Source organism: Berghia stephanieae, chromosome 12 (assembly GCF_034508935.2).
Source record: "Berghia stephanieae isolate SIO BIC M18660-M18661 chromosome 12, UCSD_Bste_1.3, whole genome shotgun sequence".
NCBI lineage: Eukaryota > Metazoa > Mollusca > Gastropoda > Nudibranchia > Aeolidiidae > Berghia > Berghia stephanieae.
In genome coordinates this window covers 37,922,827-37,942,826 of record NC_088371.1, presented here as the reverse complement: position 1 = coordinate 37,942,826, position 20,000 = coordinate 37,922,827, and the positions used below count along the sequence as shown (strand labels likewise).

The following is a 20,000-nucleotide window of genomic DNA, read 5'->3' as shown; positions in this document are numbered from 1 at the left end:
AGCCTTGATTAACTGCTTATCTGGAGAACCGCTAAAAGTTTTCTATACCTTAACAACTGAAGATGCAGATGACTATGGAAAAATTAAAGACGCTCTACTAAAAAGATTTAGATTAACGGAAGATGGTTACCAGGAAAGGTTTCACACTGCAAAACCGGAAAGTGGAGAAGACTTTAATACATTCGTGAACCGAATTACTCAATTTCTAAATCGGTGGCTTGAGTTGGCAAACGTAAAACAAGACGACTTTGCAGGCCTTTACTATCTCACGCTGAAGAATCGAATCTATCAAGCTTGCAACCCAGATTTAGTCGCATTCTTTAAAGAGAGAAAGCCAGAAAACTTGGACAAATTAAAAATCTACGCAGAAAACTTTAACAGCGCACATCCATTGACACCCCTTAGCAGAACATTGAAGGAACCATACTACGCTGCCGCTGCTCAGAGTCCAGGTACACCTAAAGTTCAGTACTCAAATAGAACGAGCCGATCAATCACTCGGAACACGCAAGTGAAACAGGAGGATCATAGTAACAAACCATGGAACAAACAGTTCAATAGAGACCATAGCCGACCCTATCAAAACAAAACAAGAAATAGCACTGACAATAATACTGAGTATAAGAAAACCAACAAACCTATAATTAAATGTCAATATTGTGGAATGAAAGGCCACACAGAAGACAAATGTTACAAAATCGTGGGATATCCAAAAGAAACTGCAAATGCATCACTCCAAACAGGTGTAAACAATCAGACACGAGTAATGTCAGGAGAAAATATAAATGTGTATTGCGTGAAAGGTATGTCACTTTTAACACAAACTCACAAATCAGGATCGCTATTTTTTTGTGAAGGCAAAGCTAATGGAACTGATTGCAAAATATTGAGAGACACAGGATGCAGTACAGTAGGAATAAAAGCATCTTTGATCAATGACGAAGACAAAACTGGAAAAACGGTACAATGCATCACATTCAGTGGCACAGTCGAAACCTTTGAAACAGCTAACGTGTACATAGAAACCCCATACTATACAGGAATAGTGGAATGCTGTATACTTCCCAACCCCGTCGCTGATGTTATTGTTGGCAATATAAAAGGTCTTAAAGACAACCCAACAGATGTAAAAGAATGGTCATTAACCCAAGAAACAGCTTGTCTAGCAGAAACAAGAAAGATGACTAAGACAACAGAGAAGCCAATGACTATTTCTCTTGAACCACAACAATTTGACAGGAACAGGTTCATTGAAGAACAGAAAAAGGACCCGACTTTAACTTCATATTTCAATATCGCAAACAAAGGGACGAAATCAAAAGTTGAATACATCATTGAAAAAGATATTCTGTTCAGGTTACATAGGAAAAGAAACAAAATAGCTAAACAACTGGTCACGCCGAGTATTTACAGAAACAAAATCCTTGGAATAGCGCACGATTCAATAACTTCTGGACATCTTGGGAGCTCTTCCACATTGAAGAGAATATCCGAGAATTTCACATGGCCTGGAATTACTAAAGACGTCCGAGAATATGTGAAATCTTGTGACACATGCCAAAGAAGAGTCGCAAAAGGCAGAATACCGAGATTGCCATTAGAGACAACCCCAGTTATTGAAAAAGTTTTTCAAAAAGTTGCAATTGACATTATAGGCCCTTTAACAAAATCAGATAGAAACCATACACACATACTAACACTAGTCGATTACGCAACCAGGTGGCCAGAAGCGATAGCATTGAAATCAACTACATCGGATCACATAGCTGAAGCATTGATGACAATTTTTACTAGAATAGGCATACCAAATGAGATACTGTCGGACAATGGACCCCAATTTACATCACATATGATGCATGAAACCATGAAACTCATGGGAATCCAACACTCATTCACAACTCCCTACCACCCCCAAGCAAATGGTCTTTGTGAAAGATTTAATGGCACTCTAAAGAATATGTTAAGAAAAGTGTCAGCAGAAAAACCAGATGATTGGGACAGATACTTACCAGCAATCCTATTTGCATATAGAGAAATACCCCAAGAATCTACAGGCTACTCCCCATTTGAGTTGATGTATGGACGATCACCTCGCGGCCCGATCAATATAGTAGCCGACATTTGTAAAGGGAATGAGGAGGACAATAACGAAATTATGTTTGCTTACGAATATGTAAGAAACCTGAAAGACAGAATAGAGGACACATGTAAGCTAGCACAGGAATCCGTCACTAAAAAAGCAGAGAAATACAAGGAATACTCCGATAGAAAAAGCAAGTCAAGAAAATTTGAGATTGGTGACAAAGTACTAATACTCTTACCCGATGACTCGAGTAAACTTTTAGCTACATGGAAAGGACCATTCAAAATAACAGCAGTAAAATCTAATGTTAATTACGAGATTAAAATTAACAACACAACAAAGACATTCCATGCAAATATGCTAAAAAAGTATTTTGATAGAGACACAGTGTCGCAACCTATGTTTACTAATATCGAAGCTTCAAATGCAGGATTAATCATACCGTTGGTCATGGGACACAGACACCCGAGACAGAAAAACAAACAAAAATCGCACAATTGCAACCACCTAAGACACAAAAAGAAGTACGCAAAGTACTTGAGCTCCTAAATTTTTACAGGAAATACATTTACAACTTCGCGCACATCGCGACACCGCTAACAAATCTGACAAAGAATGGGTCACCGAACAAAATTGTTTGGACAGAAGTGTGTCAGAATAGCTTTAACCAATTAAAGGCATTACTCTGTTCAGAACCAATTCTTAAATTACCCGACATGTCAAAAGAATTTGTTGTAAGAACTGACGCGTCTGATAAGGGCATCTCAGGTGTACTATTACAGGAACATGAGGGAACTCTAATGCCTTGCTTATATGCAAGCAGAAAATTATTGGACAGAGAATCACGATACTCTGTAATAGAGCGTGAAGGACTGGCCATCGTCTTTGCTTTAAAGACATTCAGCAGATATCTACTGCTAAAAGAGTTTGTGGTCGAAACGGACCATAAACCACTCACGTACATAAGAAATAACAAAATGAATAATAGTAGAGTACTAAGGTGGAGTCTATTTTTGCAAAATTACACTTTCAGTATCTCTCACATACCAGGTTGTGAAAATATTCACGCCGACCTACTTTCTCGATTAGTGTAATGACGTGAGAAGGGTATAACTTAACCTCCCATGCATACTGTTAGTTACCTCGCAAATTATGCCAAATCAGAACACACAAATTCGATAATTTTATTTGTAAACATGATGACCCAACTTAATGTAACATTGAGTATTGTTTGGATATATATACCATACCCATTCATGATTTGGGAAATCTTCTCTTTATCTATTATTGTTATGAATTTTCACTCATTTATGATTAATAATTGAAATGTCAATATTCCATTTACATTTTCATTCATTTCATTCAGTAAATTACCTTCATATCATCGACTTAAATCATGCTTCATTACCATCACTATTGTTTATCACAATGATTTGTAATCACATTGCCATCATGTCGTTCATCACAATGATTTGTAATCACAATCTTTCATTGTTATTGTCGCCCATTCATATACCTACGTTAATATAAACATTTCCATGTCTAGTTAATAAATAATTTAATTGTAGCACAAATCATAACAATGGATTAATGCTAGAGTATCATGATAGTAAATTTACTTCCGTTTGTAAAATCTATCTTTCCCATAATGGTTAAAGAGTATATTTTAAACGTGGGTGGGGGGTGTCACAGTAAAGATTGTTCACAATTATCTTATTAAATTTTATTTTATTAAGAACTGAATTCATCTCACTCCAGTTATATATCGGTAGGCTTAGATAAACTTTACCTTCTAATATTAGATCGTCTTTCCTTTTATAGCCTTCCCTCGAATTAATTTCTAATTAGTGAATACTTTTCGTTCGACATTCTGTCACGTAGCCACTTATTATAAAAGCTGATAGGTCTAACATTTGACACTCACTTTCTCTCCACAATCTATGCCGGACGGCCAGTCACTCTATTCCTATATATATATATTGTAAGATTTTTATCTTTTGGGACTTTGTAGATATTATATCTACACCATTAAGACGCCGGAGCTTTTAACTTTGATTGTATAATCTTCAAGGATCAAACCCAAGCCCGCTGTACTACACTATAACCTCTTACCAATTGCCTGGAAGTGGAATTTTACGAGTCCAATCCTATTATCAGAGGAATAGATCATCCAAGCCCATCAACTGCCTGGAAACGTAAACTTACGAACCTGACATATTATCATAAGTTACGTAAAATATTCATATCTCTATTTGTAACTGCCACGATCACTGTTTATCTCTTTTAATTAAATTTCATCATTATTTTTATTTCATTGTAAACAAATCGTTAATTGTTTTTCATTTATAGTAACTAGTAAATTCTGGGGCCTCATTCTACATATATCTTTATGCATAGTCGAGTAGCTCTTTACTCACTTGAGACCATGACAATATATATGGAAATATATCCCAAAACAAAAAAATTAAATCATGAAATAATAGAACTCAATTTTTTTAATCAAATGAGTTATTTATAAAATATTTCAAGTATAAATAATCATGATCAACTTCGTATTGGCAACAGAAGTCAGTTGTGGTCTTAACGTAGCCTTTTGTCAAACCATAGCCTGACATAGCCAAGTAACATATGTCACAAAACGAACATAGATCTTTTTTGTCATACGCACTACCATATTCTTGCATTGTGTAGTATTTCGGTCTAAATCGTTTGTATTTAACCATAGTTATCCCTTTTATCTCTAGAAAAATACAACGTTTAAGCCTTTGAATTCTTTTTGTAGTTATAGACATTTCAAAGTCTTGGTGGATAACTCCAGATTTATGAAATTGATCTGAACAATCCTTTTTAAATGTTGTATAATATATATATATATATATATATATATATATATATATATATATATATATATATATATATATATATATATATATATATATATATATATATATACATACACACATTTTGAACGCATGATTTAGATGCGTCTACAGTTGTATTTTTCATTACCAAAAAAAATTCTTTTATCAATAATGGATGAGGTCCGGGAACATTTTAATTTAGAAAAATATTTCGGATTTAAATAGATTTAATTATTATAATATTACATTTGCTCTACTCTATGAAACAACAACATACAAACTAAATGGAATACTCACAGTTCATTTTGTTTGAGTAAAGTTTTGATTGGAAGAGAAAAGAAGATTGTTTGATTGTTTTCCAAAATGTATCATGACAGCTTGCAATGTCCACAATAACAGCCGCTTAGGCTTAAATAGGCTCCAGCGAGGTTGAAAAGTGCTCACACTGCAATCACTTAACAACACGATATATAGCGAGTTAAGTGGTCGGTATAACACAATATCACATTTCGTGTATTAGCAAGATAGAAAACACATTATCAAACATGGTACTTTGTTGTTCATAATATATTGTGTCAATTGAAAAGCCGATACCCAATGGTGACAAGACAAGAAATACGCAACGCAGTCAAGACGACTATCACGCGAACATGTCCGGTCTTTTCGGTCTTATGCCTCTTGGCTCCTGGCGGAGCATAGGGCCTCAACAACATTCTTCCATCTTCTTTTGTCCTTGGCACAGACCTTTGCCTCACTCCAGGTAAGATTGGAGACGATCAGATCTTTGTGAAGGCTTCTCCCCCACGTCTGTTTTGGACGACCCCGTTTCCCCCTAGCCCTGTGGGTTCCATTCGAGAGCCTTCTTGGTTATATTGCAGGGCTCTTTCCGCAGGATATTTATAGCCAACCCATCTCCACATTCTGCACCCATTTTTTCTTGGTTTGTTCTTGTCCAAATGTCAGCATTTGGCACTTTGCAAACATGTCCGACATTCGATGAATTCATTTGTATCACTGAAAAGCAACATCTTCTCTTAAACCTCATCCTCTTCATTTCATTCTCTCTCTCTCTCTCTCTCTCTCTCTCTCGCTCTCTCTCGCTCTCTCACTCTCTCTCTCTCCCTCTCTCTCTCTCTCTCTCTCTCTCTCTCTCTCTCTCTTTGAAAAGATGTTTATGTAAAAGTGCCAGTGAAAGCAAAAGACAAATAAATAAATAAATAGATAAAATAATGACCATCTATATGGAGCTCTATCCATTAAACCTGCCCATATAGCTTTACAAGAGTGGTAGACTCTGACCTTCGGATTGGAACTCCTAAGTTCGAGACCCGCAGTAGGCGGCGCAATGTTGATTCCTTGGAAAAGGCTCTTTACTCACATCTCTCACCGAACCAGGGTGAACAATGAGTACATGGCCGTCAACAGCGTTGTCTCTATCCACAACAATTGTAAAATCTCCTAACTGGCGCAATATGTCGTCCTACATGCTGTGAAGCTGTTGGCTAGGGACTACTTGTAAAGCACATTGAAGACATTTTGTGGATATTGCGCTATATAACTGTCGCCTTCGGACCCCTGTACGAATATCACAATAGGTGACATAAACTTTCGTCCTTCAAAAAGACTCCTTATAGATAGTATGCGCTTGGCTAAGAAGCTCACAACATTACCATCCGGAAGTATAACGAACCAAAACATAAAACTCCGTGTAATCATGAACTTTTATAGTCTTGATATTACACTTTAGTGAGAATTACTCATAAACGGGGATGGCAAAAAAAACAATAACAAAGACCCGAGTGGCATCATCATCATTCTATACAAGGAACGAAGTTGACTTCACTCAACTCTTTGTTATTATTTTTAACCATATATTTTTATGAATAGTTCTCGATAAATTATATCAATCAGACAATAAACGTTACACTTAGTTTTGTGTGTTGGTAAATTACGTATATACGGCAGACGGATGTAACTTTACAAAATCGCCTTACAGACGTCAATGCCATTTCCACCACCTGTTTTGTGGTTCTGTAGACTTGGGACCCGTTATATAGCTATTTGAGCACATTTAGATGGAGGTTGAGCTATGGAAAAAAACAACTCCCGTTGAGCTTTAAAACAGAGCCGGCGCCGAATGTTTTTTTTTCTTATATTTTTCTTTCTTATTAAAAGTTCGAATCTTTTCTGTAGGATTTTATGTTTTATTGCTGGGTCAAAGTATTTCCGATTTTTCAATGAGGCAAAGATTGCACTCTCTTGTTCCATCTCGATAGGGACTACTTTTTTGACAGTCTTCCATGTTACTGTTGACTTTTTGTTTGCCTTTATTTGTGCCCATGGCGCATTGATAGTTGCATGATCTTGGCTCTGTTTTCGTTTCTCATGGTCCTTTTGTGATTGTTTTATCTGTTTTTTTTTAATGATGATTCTGTGCTGCCAATGTATTGTGCCTTAGTGTTGTGGTGGTTATGTTAGCTTGATAGACGATGGCCTTTTGTAAACAGTTTCTTTCTTTTTCCTGCAGTTGCAATCGGTTCTTGTGCTTTATCATTGGTGTTACTTGGAATTTGTTCGTTGTGGTTCGTGATTATTTGTCTCATGTTATGTAGGCAGATATAACTTATTTTTACGTTGTTTTTGTTTATCATTCCATGGAGCCTGTGGTTCTGGGAGATGTGCTTGTCAATTAGAGTGTGAAATTGTTTGCCGATATTTGTTGTGACATATTTGGAAATGATGGGTTGAACCAAATTATGTGCTGTTGTCTATTGTACTTTTTTATTTGGCATAGTTTATTCCATTTGTATACGTCAGTTTGTGATCATGGCCGTCATGTTTAAATGCCGTCTCATATAAGGTTTTCGTCCCGTTGAAAATCATTTCATCTGAAGAGAGGCGTGTCAATCGCTCTTCAATCATGTCTGGAATTCGTGTTAGTATTGTGGGCGGGGTGTAAGGAGTGTTATTAATATGACCAGCGCTAGTCAGTATCTGATACTAAATAGTGTCAAACAGCTATCCAGTACCGGATACGGAATGGTGCTAAAGCACTAGTCAGTATCGGATATTTAATAGTGCCAAACAGCAATTCAGTACCGGATACTGAATGGTGCTAAAGCGCTAGTCAGTATCGGATAATGAATAGTGCCAAACAGCTATTCAGTACCGATTACTGAATAGTGCTAAAGAGCTAGAGTCAGTATCGGATAATGAATAGTGCCAAACAGCTATTCAGTACCGGATACTGAATGGTGCTAAAGCGCTAGTCAGGATCGGATAATGAATAGTGTCAAACAGCTATTCAGTACCGGATACTGAATAGTGCTAAAGCGCTCGTCAGTACCGGATAATGAATAGTGCCAAACAGCTATTCAGTACCGGATACTGAATAGTGCTAAAGCGCTCGTCAGTACCGGATAATGAATAGTGCCAAACAGCAATTCAGTATCGAATACTAAATAGTGCTAAAGTGCTAGTCAGTATCTGATTTTGAATGCTTGCGAAAAAGAAAAAAAACAACAACAAAACACCAGTACATAGATGTCAAATTGTTGTCTTCTATTGAGTATCTATTTAATTATTTTGAACATCTGGTTTTCGGATCTGTAAAATATGGTCAAGGTGGCTTTATAAAAGGTTTTTAGTTTGTAGGATTTATTTAATTATTTTATTCCGTTATTTTCCATTTATCACTTGTTGATTTAAGTTGTTTTGTCATTTTAAAATTTTATGTATTCATAAATTCATTATATATAGTTATATATTCATTTATTTATTATTGTTATCAATTCAACAACATAATCGTCATCATCATCATCATCATCATCATCATCATCATCATCATCATCATCATCATCATCATCATCATCGTGCTTATCTTTATTATTATTACTATTTTTATTATTAATAATAATATTATCATTATTATTATTATTATTATTATTATTATTATATTATTATTATTATTATTATTATTATTATTATTATTATTATTATTATTATTATTATTATTATTGATATTATTATTATTATTATTATTATTATTATTATTATTATTATTATTATTATTATTATTATTATTATTATTATTGGTTTCAATTTGTTTTGATTTGGATTTTTATGTCGAAATAAATTAATATTTGTGTGGCTGGCTGAGAAAACCCTGAAAGATGAACAAATTTCATAAATTGAGTCATGTATGAAGTGGTGTAGACCACATCTGTAAATTTTCTTTCCATTTCTATTAGAACCAAAGTTATGATTGTTTTTTCTGAATAAAATTTGTTGCTCTGAGAAAAATGTTATCTTTGATTTTGGTTCATATTTCGAATCGAAGCTTTCCGCATCTTCATGGGTTTTCTCAGCCACAGTTTCACATTTAAAATTTTGTTTGTTGATTCGTTGAATGTTTGACTTTGATGCTGTTCTGTATCCCAATCCGAGTCCATCGTCTCTGTAGAAGCCGAAGTTCATGCCTCGTCGTTCTTTTCAATCACATATTATTGTGTTAGGAACAATCCAATTAATTCGCATATTTTAGCTACGTCATATTATGCTTCCATGGTGACGTCGAATTGGTCTGTTTTCTTTGTCCATTATATTCCGTTGTGGAAGAGGAGTGACTTTCTTGCCTGCTTGATGATTTAAACAGTGCTTAACTATTGAAATCATCAAACACTCAAGAACAGTGCTTAACATAACTGCGCCCCCAACATCAAAACTAAAATCTCGTTCACCTTTCTACCTATCAAAGAAAGAAAACTACAACACGCAAGAAGCCTGGTGCGAGGAATGGAAAAGGAATAAACCAACAGGAGGGGAACTAATTGAAGATCCCTGTAAAAGTCTCCCAGTTCTACAGGATCAACCAAGAAAATACTGGGTAGCTGCAAATAGACTACGGTCAAAACATACAAGAACAGCTGCCAAAATACACAAATGGGGGCTCCAACCAAGCACCACAAGATGCAAACCACCTCTTACTAGATTGCCCAGAGACAAAATTTGAAGGGGGATTTGAAACCATCAACAAATGTGATGATGATTTCCGAACCTGGATTGATACCTTGAACATAGAAGTGTAGCCGAACGATACTACTAACAGTGCTTAGACTGATGTAGGTGTTTCCACATGCAATGTTGATTGGTCGCATGAATATGTTTTCGGTTATACTGGCGTAAAGATCTTATATGTCCAGCTGTATAAATTTCAGCGTTTCTTTATTTGTGAAGTTTTTAAACCAATTAATAACTGGGTGGGTGTTGGTCCATTGTTGAATGCCTACGGTTGTTCTAGTGATATTTTAATATCTTGGAGATAATGTTTTTACTTATTATGCCTATTTCTGATTTTAACAGATTTATTAATCTGCATGAGGGGTTGTTGTAGTACTATTTATGATCTTTCAATGTGATGAATCCCTCGTTTGGTGCAATGCATTCCTTACGTCAATATTTCGTTTGGCATTACCGTAAGATTTTATATAGCATCCACTCTCGCCATTCATATCATCGAAATCACTTCAACAGAAATAGAAAAATACACAAATTTGAACATTTGACAAATCATAACAGGAAACATTTGAGGATTCGTTTATGAAAAGAAACACATTTTAATAATTTGAAAAATCAAAAAAAAAATATTTAAAAATACGAAAGTTTGACCAATTTCGACGATATTGACTGCCGAATCAACCAAATTTTTAACTCCGTGTATTTCCTGAGAACGGCGGTTAACCGGTTTTACTGGCTAAGTATGAATTTGAACCGCTAGTGGTGAATTCCGACACCAAGGTGTGAAGTGATGGACTAATGACGTTTGCCGTATCGAATTACAAACCTCTGCAATCTCAGCATTGTGGCGACTCCTATAAAACATCTGATCAATGCTATGAAAAGCGCTCACACAATTCTCTCCATTCTAAAAGGACGTACAGTTTGTATTCTACTCTTTGTGTCAGACACTCTCAACTCTCCTACAATCAAAATGAACTGTGAGTTGATATATTATCTTAATGTTGGTTTCCCGAATAATTATTGCAAATTTATTATTGCAATCATTATAACGATTATAATAATAATAATAATAATAATAATAATAATAATAATAATAATAATAATAATAATAATAATAATAATAATAATAATAATTATTATTATTATTATTATTATTATTATTATTATTATTATTATTATTATTATATTATTATTTTATTATTATTTTATTATTATTATTATTATTATTATTATTATTATTATTATTATATTATTATTATTATTATTATATTATTATTATTATTATTATTATTATTATTATTATTATTATATTATTATTTTATTATTATCATTATTATTATTTATTATTATTATTATTTTATTATTATTATTATTATTATTATTATTATTATTATTATTATTATATTATTATTATATTATTATTATTATTATTATTATTATTATTATTATTATTATTATTATTATTATTATTAATTATTATTATTATTATTATTTATTATTTATATTATTATTATTAGTGTAGTTAGTATGTAGATTAGTATAGTATATTAGTAGTAGTAGTATTAGTAAGTATAGTGGTAGTAGTAGTAGTAGTTAGTAGTAGTAGTAGTAGTAGTAGTAGTAGTAGTAGTAGTAGTTAGTAAGTAGTAGTAGTAGTATTTGTAGTAGTAGTAGTAGTAGTAGTAGTAGTATAGTGTAGTAGTATGTAGTAGTAAGTAGTAGTAGTAGTAGTATGTATAGTATAGTAGTAGTAGTAGTATAGTATAGTAGTAGTAGTAGAGTAGTAGATAGTAGTAGTAGTTAGTAGTAGATATAAGTAGTATAGTAGTAAGTAGTAGTAGTATAGTATGTAGTATGTAGTAGTAGTATATAGTAGTAGATAGTAGTAGTAGTAGATAGTTAGAGTAGTGTATAGTAGCAGTATCATTGTTATTATTAATTTTATTGTTACTATATTGCATAATTAAAAAAAAAATATTCTACGGCGCGCTTTAAATGTTACCAATCCCTGGATAGCGAATTGTTCCCCCCCCCCCCAACACACACACACACACACCTTCTGGTCTGTTTAAACAAGTTTGTCGAAAATATCATAGAAAGGCTTGATTCGTGAAAGATCGGAAGCTTTACAATCGCCTCTGAGACAAGTGTGAATAATGGTTGATATTAAAATGTTTGGACACTTCGGTGACATCAAAATATTTCCATCCATAGAAAACTCAGTACTCATCTTGTTTCTGTATAAGCCTGATTATACTCATTTTCTTTCTTCTCCCCCCCTGTCTCTCTCTCTCTCTCTTCCCTCTCTCTCTCTTCCCTCTCTCTCTCTCTCTCTCTCTCTCTCTCTTTCTCTCTCCCTCTTTCTGTGTGTCTATATATTTCTTATTCCTTTAATCGAATGCTTTCAATATCAAAAATTCTTTTATATTCCACAAATATTCATTCTCTCCCAGGCATGAAGATCGTTGTTGTTCTGGCCCTGTGTGTGGCCATTGCCGTCTGCTCCCCTTGCTCTGACCAGTGTACTGGCGCTTGTAACATTCAGAAGAAAGTATGCGACACCTCTGTTATCCTTGGGCCTCTGTGTGTCGTCAACCACGGGGCTTGTCTTCAAGGTTGTTCCAATATCTGTGCCTGTGTAGATGGATGTGAAGCCTCGTGTGCCCCGGCCAAGGAAACGTGTATGGCTGCCGCCACTAACCTTTTGTCCAAGGCCCAGTGTGTTGTCGAGAATGACGTATGTATCGCAGACTGCCAGTCCATCTGTGGTCTTCAGAAGGTTGCCGAAACTGTCTCATCTCTGGTCCAGCAAGGGCTCGGTGCTTAAATCAAACATAGACCAAAATGACTCATGTCCATTTCTCTGACAGATATTCGATTATCAAAGGAACATGATGAGAAAAACGGCATTGAAAGTATGTATATCGATGGAAGTTTAAATAAATAATTCGATAAATAAATAAATAAATATTTATACGATTTACCCTTCATTCATTTAAACATATACAAGCAGTCAAGTTGTTTTGCTGTAAACTGCGTGGGGATTTTTAACATCTCCAAACAGTAAATCAATTGTCAAAAAGAGATTTTAGAGCTAAAAACTCTCTTTGTCTGGTATGGCAATTCTATTCCTTCTCTTCTATTAAAAAACCGCCAAAGATTGAACGTATTGTGGGGTAGTTGCACACATATGTAATGGCTGATGATCGCATAGTGGTGTTTTTGATAGATAATAATATTATCCTTTGCGTTGTGTTGTAGACGTTAATAATGACGAAAGAGTTCAAGGGCCGATGATGATAATTGAATGTACAACATCAAGACATTCAAATAAAAATCCAGAATCCAAGTTTCATTTCTTACAGCTTTATTTGTTGTGATAATTCCGGAATTCACATCAAAGAGCATGGTCATAATTCAATCGGTTTCATAAATTCCAAATCCAAATCAAATTGCATGGTCATAGTTCAATCAGTTTCATAAATTCCAAATCCGTAAAATCAATCCAAATGTAAATTCATTTTGCGTAAGTAACCATTTTTAATATATGTGGAATAATTCTAAGTCCGTAATATAAAGATTCTTAGTAGGACGATAGAAAAGTGTAGCTCATCGTAAAGTAGAATGCAGAATCCCGTTTTCCCTCCAAACATCCTCTTTTATCCCTATCAAAATTTTACCCACAGTTCCATTGTTTCCACGCCCCCTTGCAGTTTCGACAGTTCCCTGTCAGTCTACAATCCAACCCCTAAGAGTAAGACCAAATCATAATCAAACCTGAAACGTCAATTCCTACATATTGATGTTAAACCCCACCTTTTATGATATAACATTATTTAGATAAATGCCCGTTTCACATGTTTCAACACCCTAAACAAATTTAAGAAAGCTTGATTAAATAGTACTCAACACGATAACCTGTCCATTAACTTGGGCATAAAACTGTCCCCAAACGTATCGCTCACAGACCAAGTTTTACTGATATAACTGCAATGTGCCCATTAAACCCATTTGCTGTAACAATTGACCACACTGCACCAAAATTCTCAGATAACATCTTGCATAAGCTTACTCTCTTACAGTATGGCTCATTTCTGTTTACTTAAATGTTCAAGATTTATTGTCTAACTCTCTCCTCCCCGACCATTTTCTGGGTCGTCCACAATGACTGACAAAAAACTAACGCAAAAATAGATTTGTGATCACTCCAACACAGAAGCAGTAAGTTCTTGTAATACATTATCTTTTAGTCTAACAAGCTCTAGATATAACACAATATTTATTTTCTTTAAATGTTGTGATGTACAAGAGGCATTTAATTGAATGATAAATATGTGGTTGTATCGTAACAAAAAAAAAATCACCCCGACATATTACCATTAAGAAGCGACGGGTTACGTTTTGAAAATTAGGTATAAATCTTGAACCTCAGAGAAAGGAGGTGGGGGGGGGTATGGTCGGAGTGCTGTCTCCATTTTCCTTCGTGATAATACGAATGAGATAAAATAATGTGGCCAAGGTAGATAATCCATGTATCCGATTCTGATCTGATTTATTATCAGTGTTATTTCCTTTTGTGTGTAAAATCTTTTTGCAGGATCTTCAGTTCTCCTTTCATTTCATCGAATATACTTTCTTCGGCACTTTCTTTTTTTTTATTTGCCATACTCCGAAAAAAAATACCACTTGTCTTAAAATGTTCGCTAGTGGTTTCCACCATATTCCAGGTATAAGAGGTTTTTAAATAGAAAAGTTGAACTTTTATATAGAGCAATATCCACTAAACTAATATACACTAACTCAAAGCGCTTTACAAGGGGTCCCTCACCAACAGCAACACGACATGTAAGACGAGATAAGACGCCCTTCTTCAGCCAACAACAAAATGATTTTTTTAATAACATAAACATTACTTTAAAACTATAATATAACCTACCTGGTTTTTAAGTTATGGATATTTATGATTCTTTTTTTTTTTTGTTTTTTTTTTTTTTTGTTGTTGTTGGCTGAAGAATGGTTTTGAGCCCGAAACGATCCGTGATTGGCATTGTGTTATATTTTTTTGAAGCTGTTACTGTTATATTCATTTTAGTTTAATACTTTTACCAGTCCACAGCTTCTAGCAGCCTGGAGTCACTATCAGTCCACAGCTTCTAGCAGCCTGGAGTCACTATCTATATTGATATTCAGTATCTACTTTATTTTTTTGATCATTTTGTTTTCGGAGCTGTGAAAATTAAAGGTGGTTTTATGAAAGGGTTATAGTTTGTAGGATTTATTTAATTATTTTATTCCTTTTTTCCATTTATCACGTATTGGATTTATTTATTCATTTTAAGATTCATTTATTCATAAATTCATTGCTTGATTTAATCTTGCTTTAAGAGTTATCAGACCTTAAAATTAATAAAGTAATGAATTGAACTTTTATAATACAATTTCCACTTAACGTACTCAAAGCGCTTTACAAGGGGTCCCTGGAGAACAGCAACACTAAACACATAGAACGGGACCTGACGCATGTTGACGGTATAACAATTTCTTTGGACGGAGAAACGCTGTTAACGGCCATGTACTCATTTTACACATGAGTATGGTGAGAGAATGTAAGTAAAGAGCATTTTCCAAGGACTCATCTATGCGCCGAGCGAGGGTCGAACCCAGGACCTTCCGATCCGATAGCGAGTGTCGTACCACAAGACCACATAGCCGCACAAATAAGAATACAAGGCCAATGTCCCCACCTCCCACCCCCCATCCCCCCCCATCCCACTTTTGGGGACCTTTGATTATTTCTTACTCGCTTGGAGTCTATCTTTTTTCAATTTGAATTTAATTTTAAAACCCTGTCTCGTGTGTTAAATAAACTTTGTATAAAACTGAATTTTTATTTTTATTCCGATTTTACGTCATATAACGTTAAGCAATTAATGAGCAGGCACCCGTGTAAGATAAATTACATTAATTGAGGCACGTCTGACTGGTATTCAGATAGTCTAAGGTTCGATCCCCAGTCGTCGTCGACTGATTTTTTGGGATGTATTTTTTTCTTGTATTTTTCTTTCTTGCTTTGTCTGGCAACTTTTATAAACACTTGTTCAGTTCTTTATCTTACTATCCATATAGAAATGACGTATTAGTAGTATATACGGTTGTAAATAGTTAGAAACCGTTTTTTGACGGAGGATGAGGATGATTGTTTTTTTCGATGAGTTCGATGATGTATTGAATGGTATTGTTTTGAGTTCGATGCTGTATTGATTGGTATTTTGTTTTGAGTTCGATGATGTATTGATTGGTATTTTGAGTTCGTTGTTGTATAGAGTGGTTTTTTTTTTGAGTTCGATGTTGTATTGATTGGTATTTTGAGTTCGATTTTGTATTGCAAGGTCATGTGACCTACCTGAGCGTGTGTTTATTGAGTGTTCGATTTGCCATCGATTATGTATCGAATGTTTAATTGCGTAATAATAGGGCTATACAGCTGATTAAAAAGGATCCTATCCCGGTGTTATTAGGTTCCGACTGGTTCAACCGCGCCGCAGCGCCGCAGCGCAAATTGAGGTTACGCCGTACAGTCCAAGGACTCTAACGCTGAGCCGCGTTGTTCTTTTAAAATTGGTTTCTTACTCCTGAGTCTAATGACTTATTAATTTAATCAATTAAAAGTCCATTGATTCCCTCAAAGGTCAAAGGGCAAATATATTGAGAGCTGAATGACTAGAACCAGATTAAAAAGATGGATGTGGATGATGGTGTGATCGTTTTTTTACCTGCTAATCGATATTTTTAGATCTATTATGTATTGATTTTAGTTTGATTATGTATTTATAAGGACTCATTGTTATTATTTGTTATTGAATCTTTATTCAATTCCCATTTTGAGTTCGAAAATATATCGAATGGTCAAATGCTTTATAATACGTCCGTTTCGTACACCTGAGTCTAATGACTCATAGTTATTGATTAAATATACAATTATCTTATTGGCTATTAGATTGTATTTGACCTAGTTTTCTGATACTAATGCTTATTGAAATCATTTGATTGGTTCGATATTTTTAGATCTATTATGTATTGATTTTTAGTTTGATTATGTATTTATAAGGACTCATTGTTATTATTTGTTATTGAATGTTTATTCAATTCCCATTTTGAGTTCGATTATATATCGAATGGTCAAATGCTTTATAATACGTCCGTTTCGTACACCTGAGTCTAATGACTTATAGTTATTGATTAAATATAGAATATCCCTTTCTTAATTCCCAATGGGAAATGTGTCTTTAGTGTCTAGTCCAAATGAAGACTGACATAACCAAGGCATCAGCCGCAGCTCAGCGCCGTAAAAATGAGGTAAAACAAGGTAACTTGTTAAATACCACGCAGCGTAACGGGTAGTCGAACTTGAAACCTTTAAGGTACGAAGCAAAGACCACGCCGCTCGACCACGCTATCGTATAAGGAGTGTTTATTCAATTCCAGGTCTGACTCCTGGACTTAGAACTTTTTTTTTTTTTTTTTTTTTTTAAAGAGAATTATTATACACTTTCCCATGACAAATATCTACAAATCTCATTAGCTTTTGAGCGTGTTTCCACACCCACATCTGGAACACATTTACCCTCCCTGCTTGAGAGTTCACAGGCTTTATCGCCCTCTCGTGTTTATATTTAGATAAACCCGTTTTCAAACAACCTCGAAGATTAAATATCGTGAGAAACAGTCTTGGTATTCGTTTTCTTTCTTACAACTGCACCTGGTGGCTTATTTTACGTTAAAAGTCAAAACCCTACGTTCTGTCTGCTTTTTAAAATTATTATTGTTTTTTTTTGTTTGTTTTTTTTTTAGATGTTCTCTCGTTTAAATACTGGTTTGTAATACAGTTACATTATTATCACCAGTCTTCTGATCGATAGGATAAAAGTGCGCCGATATTTTTAGATCTATTATGTTTTGATTTTAGTTTGATTATGTATTTATAAGGACTCATTGTTATTATTTGTTATTGAATGTTTATTCAATTCCCATTTTGAGTTCGATTATATATCGAATGGTCAAATGCTTTATAATAAGTCCGTTTCGTACACCTGAGTCTAATGACTCATAGTTATTGATTAAATATACAATTATCTTATTGGCTATTAGATTGTATTTGACCTAGTTTTCTGATACTAATGCTTATTGAAATCATTTGATTGGTTCTTTCAAACCTACAAGTTCAAATATCTAGTATCCGATTGGTTGTCATCATCTCTTATACCAATGTTTAGTTCTCATTCCGTTTGATTGATACTTTGGACGTTTTTTGTTTCTTCTTCTTATTTGTTAACTGTTAATACGCATTGTTTGTTTTGATCAGTAAGATGAGCGCGTGTGTTTATTGAGTGTTCGATTTGTCATCGATTATGTATCGAATCGTTAATTGCGTAATAATAGGGCTATACAGCTGATTGAATGGCTAAAAGGATCCTATCCCGGTGTTATTAGGTTCCGACTGATTCACCCGCGCCGCAGCGCCGCAGCGCAATTGAGGTCACGCAGTACAGTCCAAGGACTATAACGCTGAGCCGCGTTACCTTTTAAGTGGAGTGTTTATTCATTTCCCAGGTCTGACTCCTGGACTTAGAATAAACAGCTTAGATGTGGGTGTGTGTATTGTGTAGGTGTTGTAAGGTGCCAATCGTACATTGATTTATTTTGAGGTGGTCGTGAGACCTCCTCGAAAGAGAACAGGTAAAAGGATTGAAAGAGAGGTTTTTTATTGTGAGAAATAGATTCCTAATTTCTCAATGGCCTCCTGATATGGATCTTTTCCAACTACAAGAGACGACTGTTGGTTGTAAAAGTCCTCCGTATCGATTTCTGGATAAGAGGGTCTTTGAGGTAGAGGATAGGCTGGTTCGGTCTCAAAATCTGGGGCGATAGATCCCATGATACTTGTTGTGAACTTTTCGTTATCAACCGGCCACGGTTGTTTATCGCTCAGAATTCTCAACGAGAGTTGTAAAACTGAGAGATAAAAAAAGTCCATTCAATTTCACTTTGCGCATTTGTATATGGCAATCGGCATCTTAGGGCATGATTGACATTCAGATTGACATAGAACTCGTCAAGTGTCGGATTATAATCGAAGACACATATCGGAGAATCCTTGTGGTATACGAATTGTATAGTATCAATCTTTGTCGTGTTGTTAGGAATAAGTTTCCTCAATTGAAGTTTACATAGACAAGGTCCTCCATAAAACTTTGATTGTCACGTAGCTGAATCGTGCCAGATCCATCTCTTCGTTTTCGTAAACGAATTTTGAATCTGTCAGCATCGACAATCCGCGTTTATAGAAACCGATCTCCCCAGGAAGCATGGGGCTCTTGCCTGTAGTTATATTCAATTCTTTTATCCCAAGATGCCTCTTCCAATGTTTCAATATGTTCATAAATATTGACTCATTGTTAAACAGCTGTTGATTACTGTTTTCCTCCCCATCCTCTTCCTCAACATCCTCTTCCTCAACCTCCACTGTTGGACTTGAATCAACCGAGTTATTAGCCGCTTGCCAGTATATATCCATTCATCCTCAACCTGTCCCCTCTCTTGAAAATAAACTTCGGAATGGTCTTCCAAAAAACTCATCGTTATTGTAATGATTGTAGTGTTTTTGTAGACCCGAAGTAGAATGAAGTTATATAGAGAGACAGATATCTATATATACCCATTGTATACCTTAAAAATGTCTGTTCTAAAAAAGGAAATTAAAAGTTCCCATGGGAACATTTCGTTAATGTGTTTTGCTATTTAAATAGAACCTTATACACATCCGGCTTAATGCCACTCAACGTAATTCTCACATCAGTCTTGTTATGATTACAAATAATTACGTTCACAACTAGAAAATATACGTCGGTACTTGGCACCATCGGAATGTCTCTCGCACAAATAATTACGCACACATCTGGAAAATAAATGTCTCTCGCGTTCTTCAAGCGTACTATCTAACTTTCATCTTAACCAATTATTTACTTTCCAGCCCTCGC

General features: G+C 34.8%; 2 protein-coding genes across 2 annotated transcripts in view; one reads left to right on the top strand and one right to left on the bottom strand.

Moving 5' to 3' along the window:
* LOC144958226 (uncharacterized) overlaps positions 1-5,341 on the bottom strand; it is an 8,963-nt gene extending 3,622 nt beyond the window's left edge. The window contains exon 1 of the mRNA XM_078890060.1: positions 5,242-5,341. Coding sequence (XP_078746186.1) covers positions 5,242-5,248 — 7 coding nt within the window. The 5' untranslated portion in view covers positions 5,249-5,341. The remainder of the gene's footprint in view (positions 1-5,241) is intronic.
* A 2,576-nt stretch (positions 5,342-7,917) lies between these two features.
* Positions 7,918-14,384, top strand: LOC144957657 (uncharacterized). Its single transcript, XM_078889000.1, has 3 exons — positions 7,918-8,000; positions 10,801-10,940; positions 12,417-14,384. The coding sequence occupies exons 1-3, from the start codon at positions 7,918-7,920 to the stop codon at positions 12,788-12,790; spliced, it is 597 nt and encodes a 198-aa protein (XP_078745126.1). The 3' UTR covers positions 12,791-14,384.
* The last annotated feature ends 5,616 nt before the right edge of the window (positions 14,385-20,000 follow it).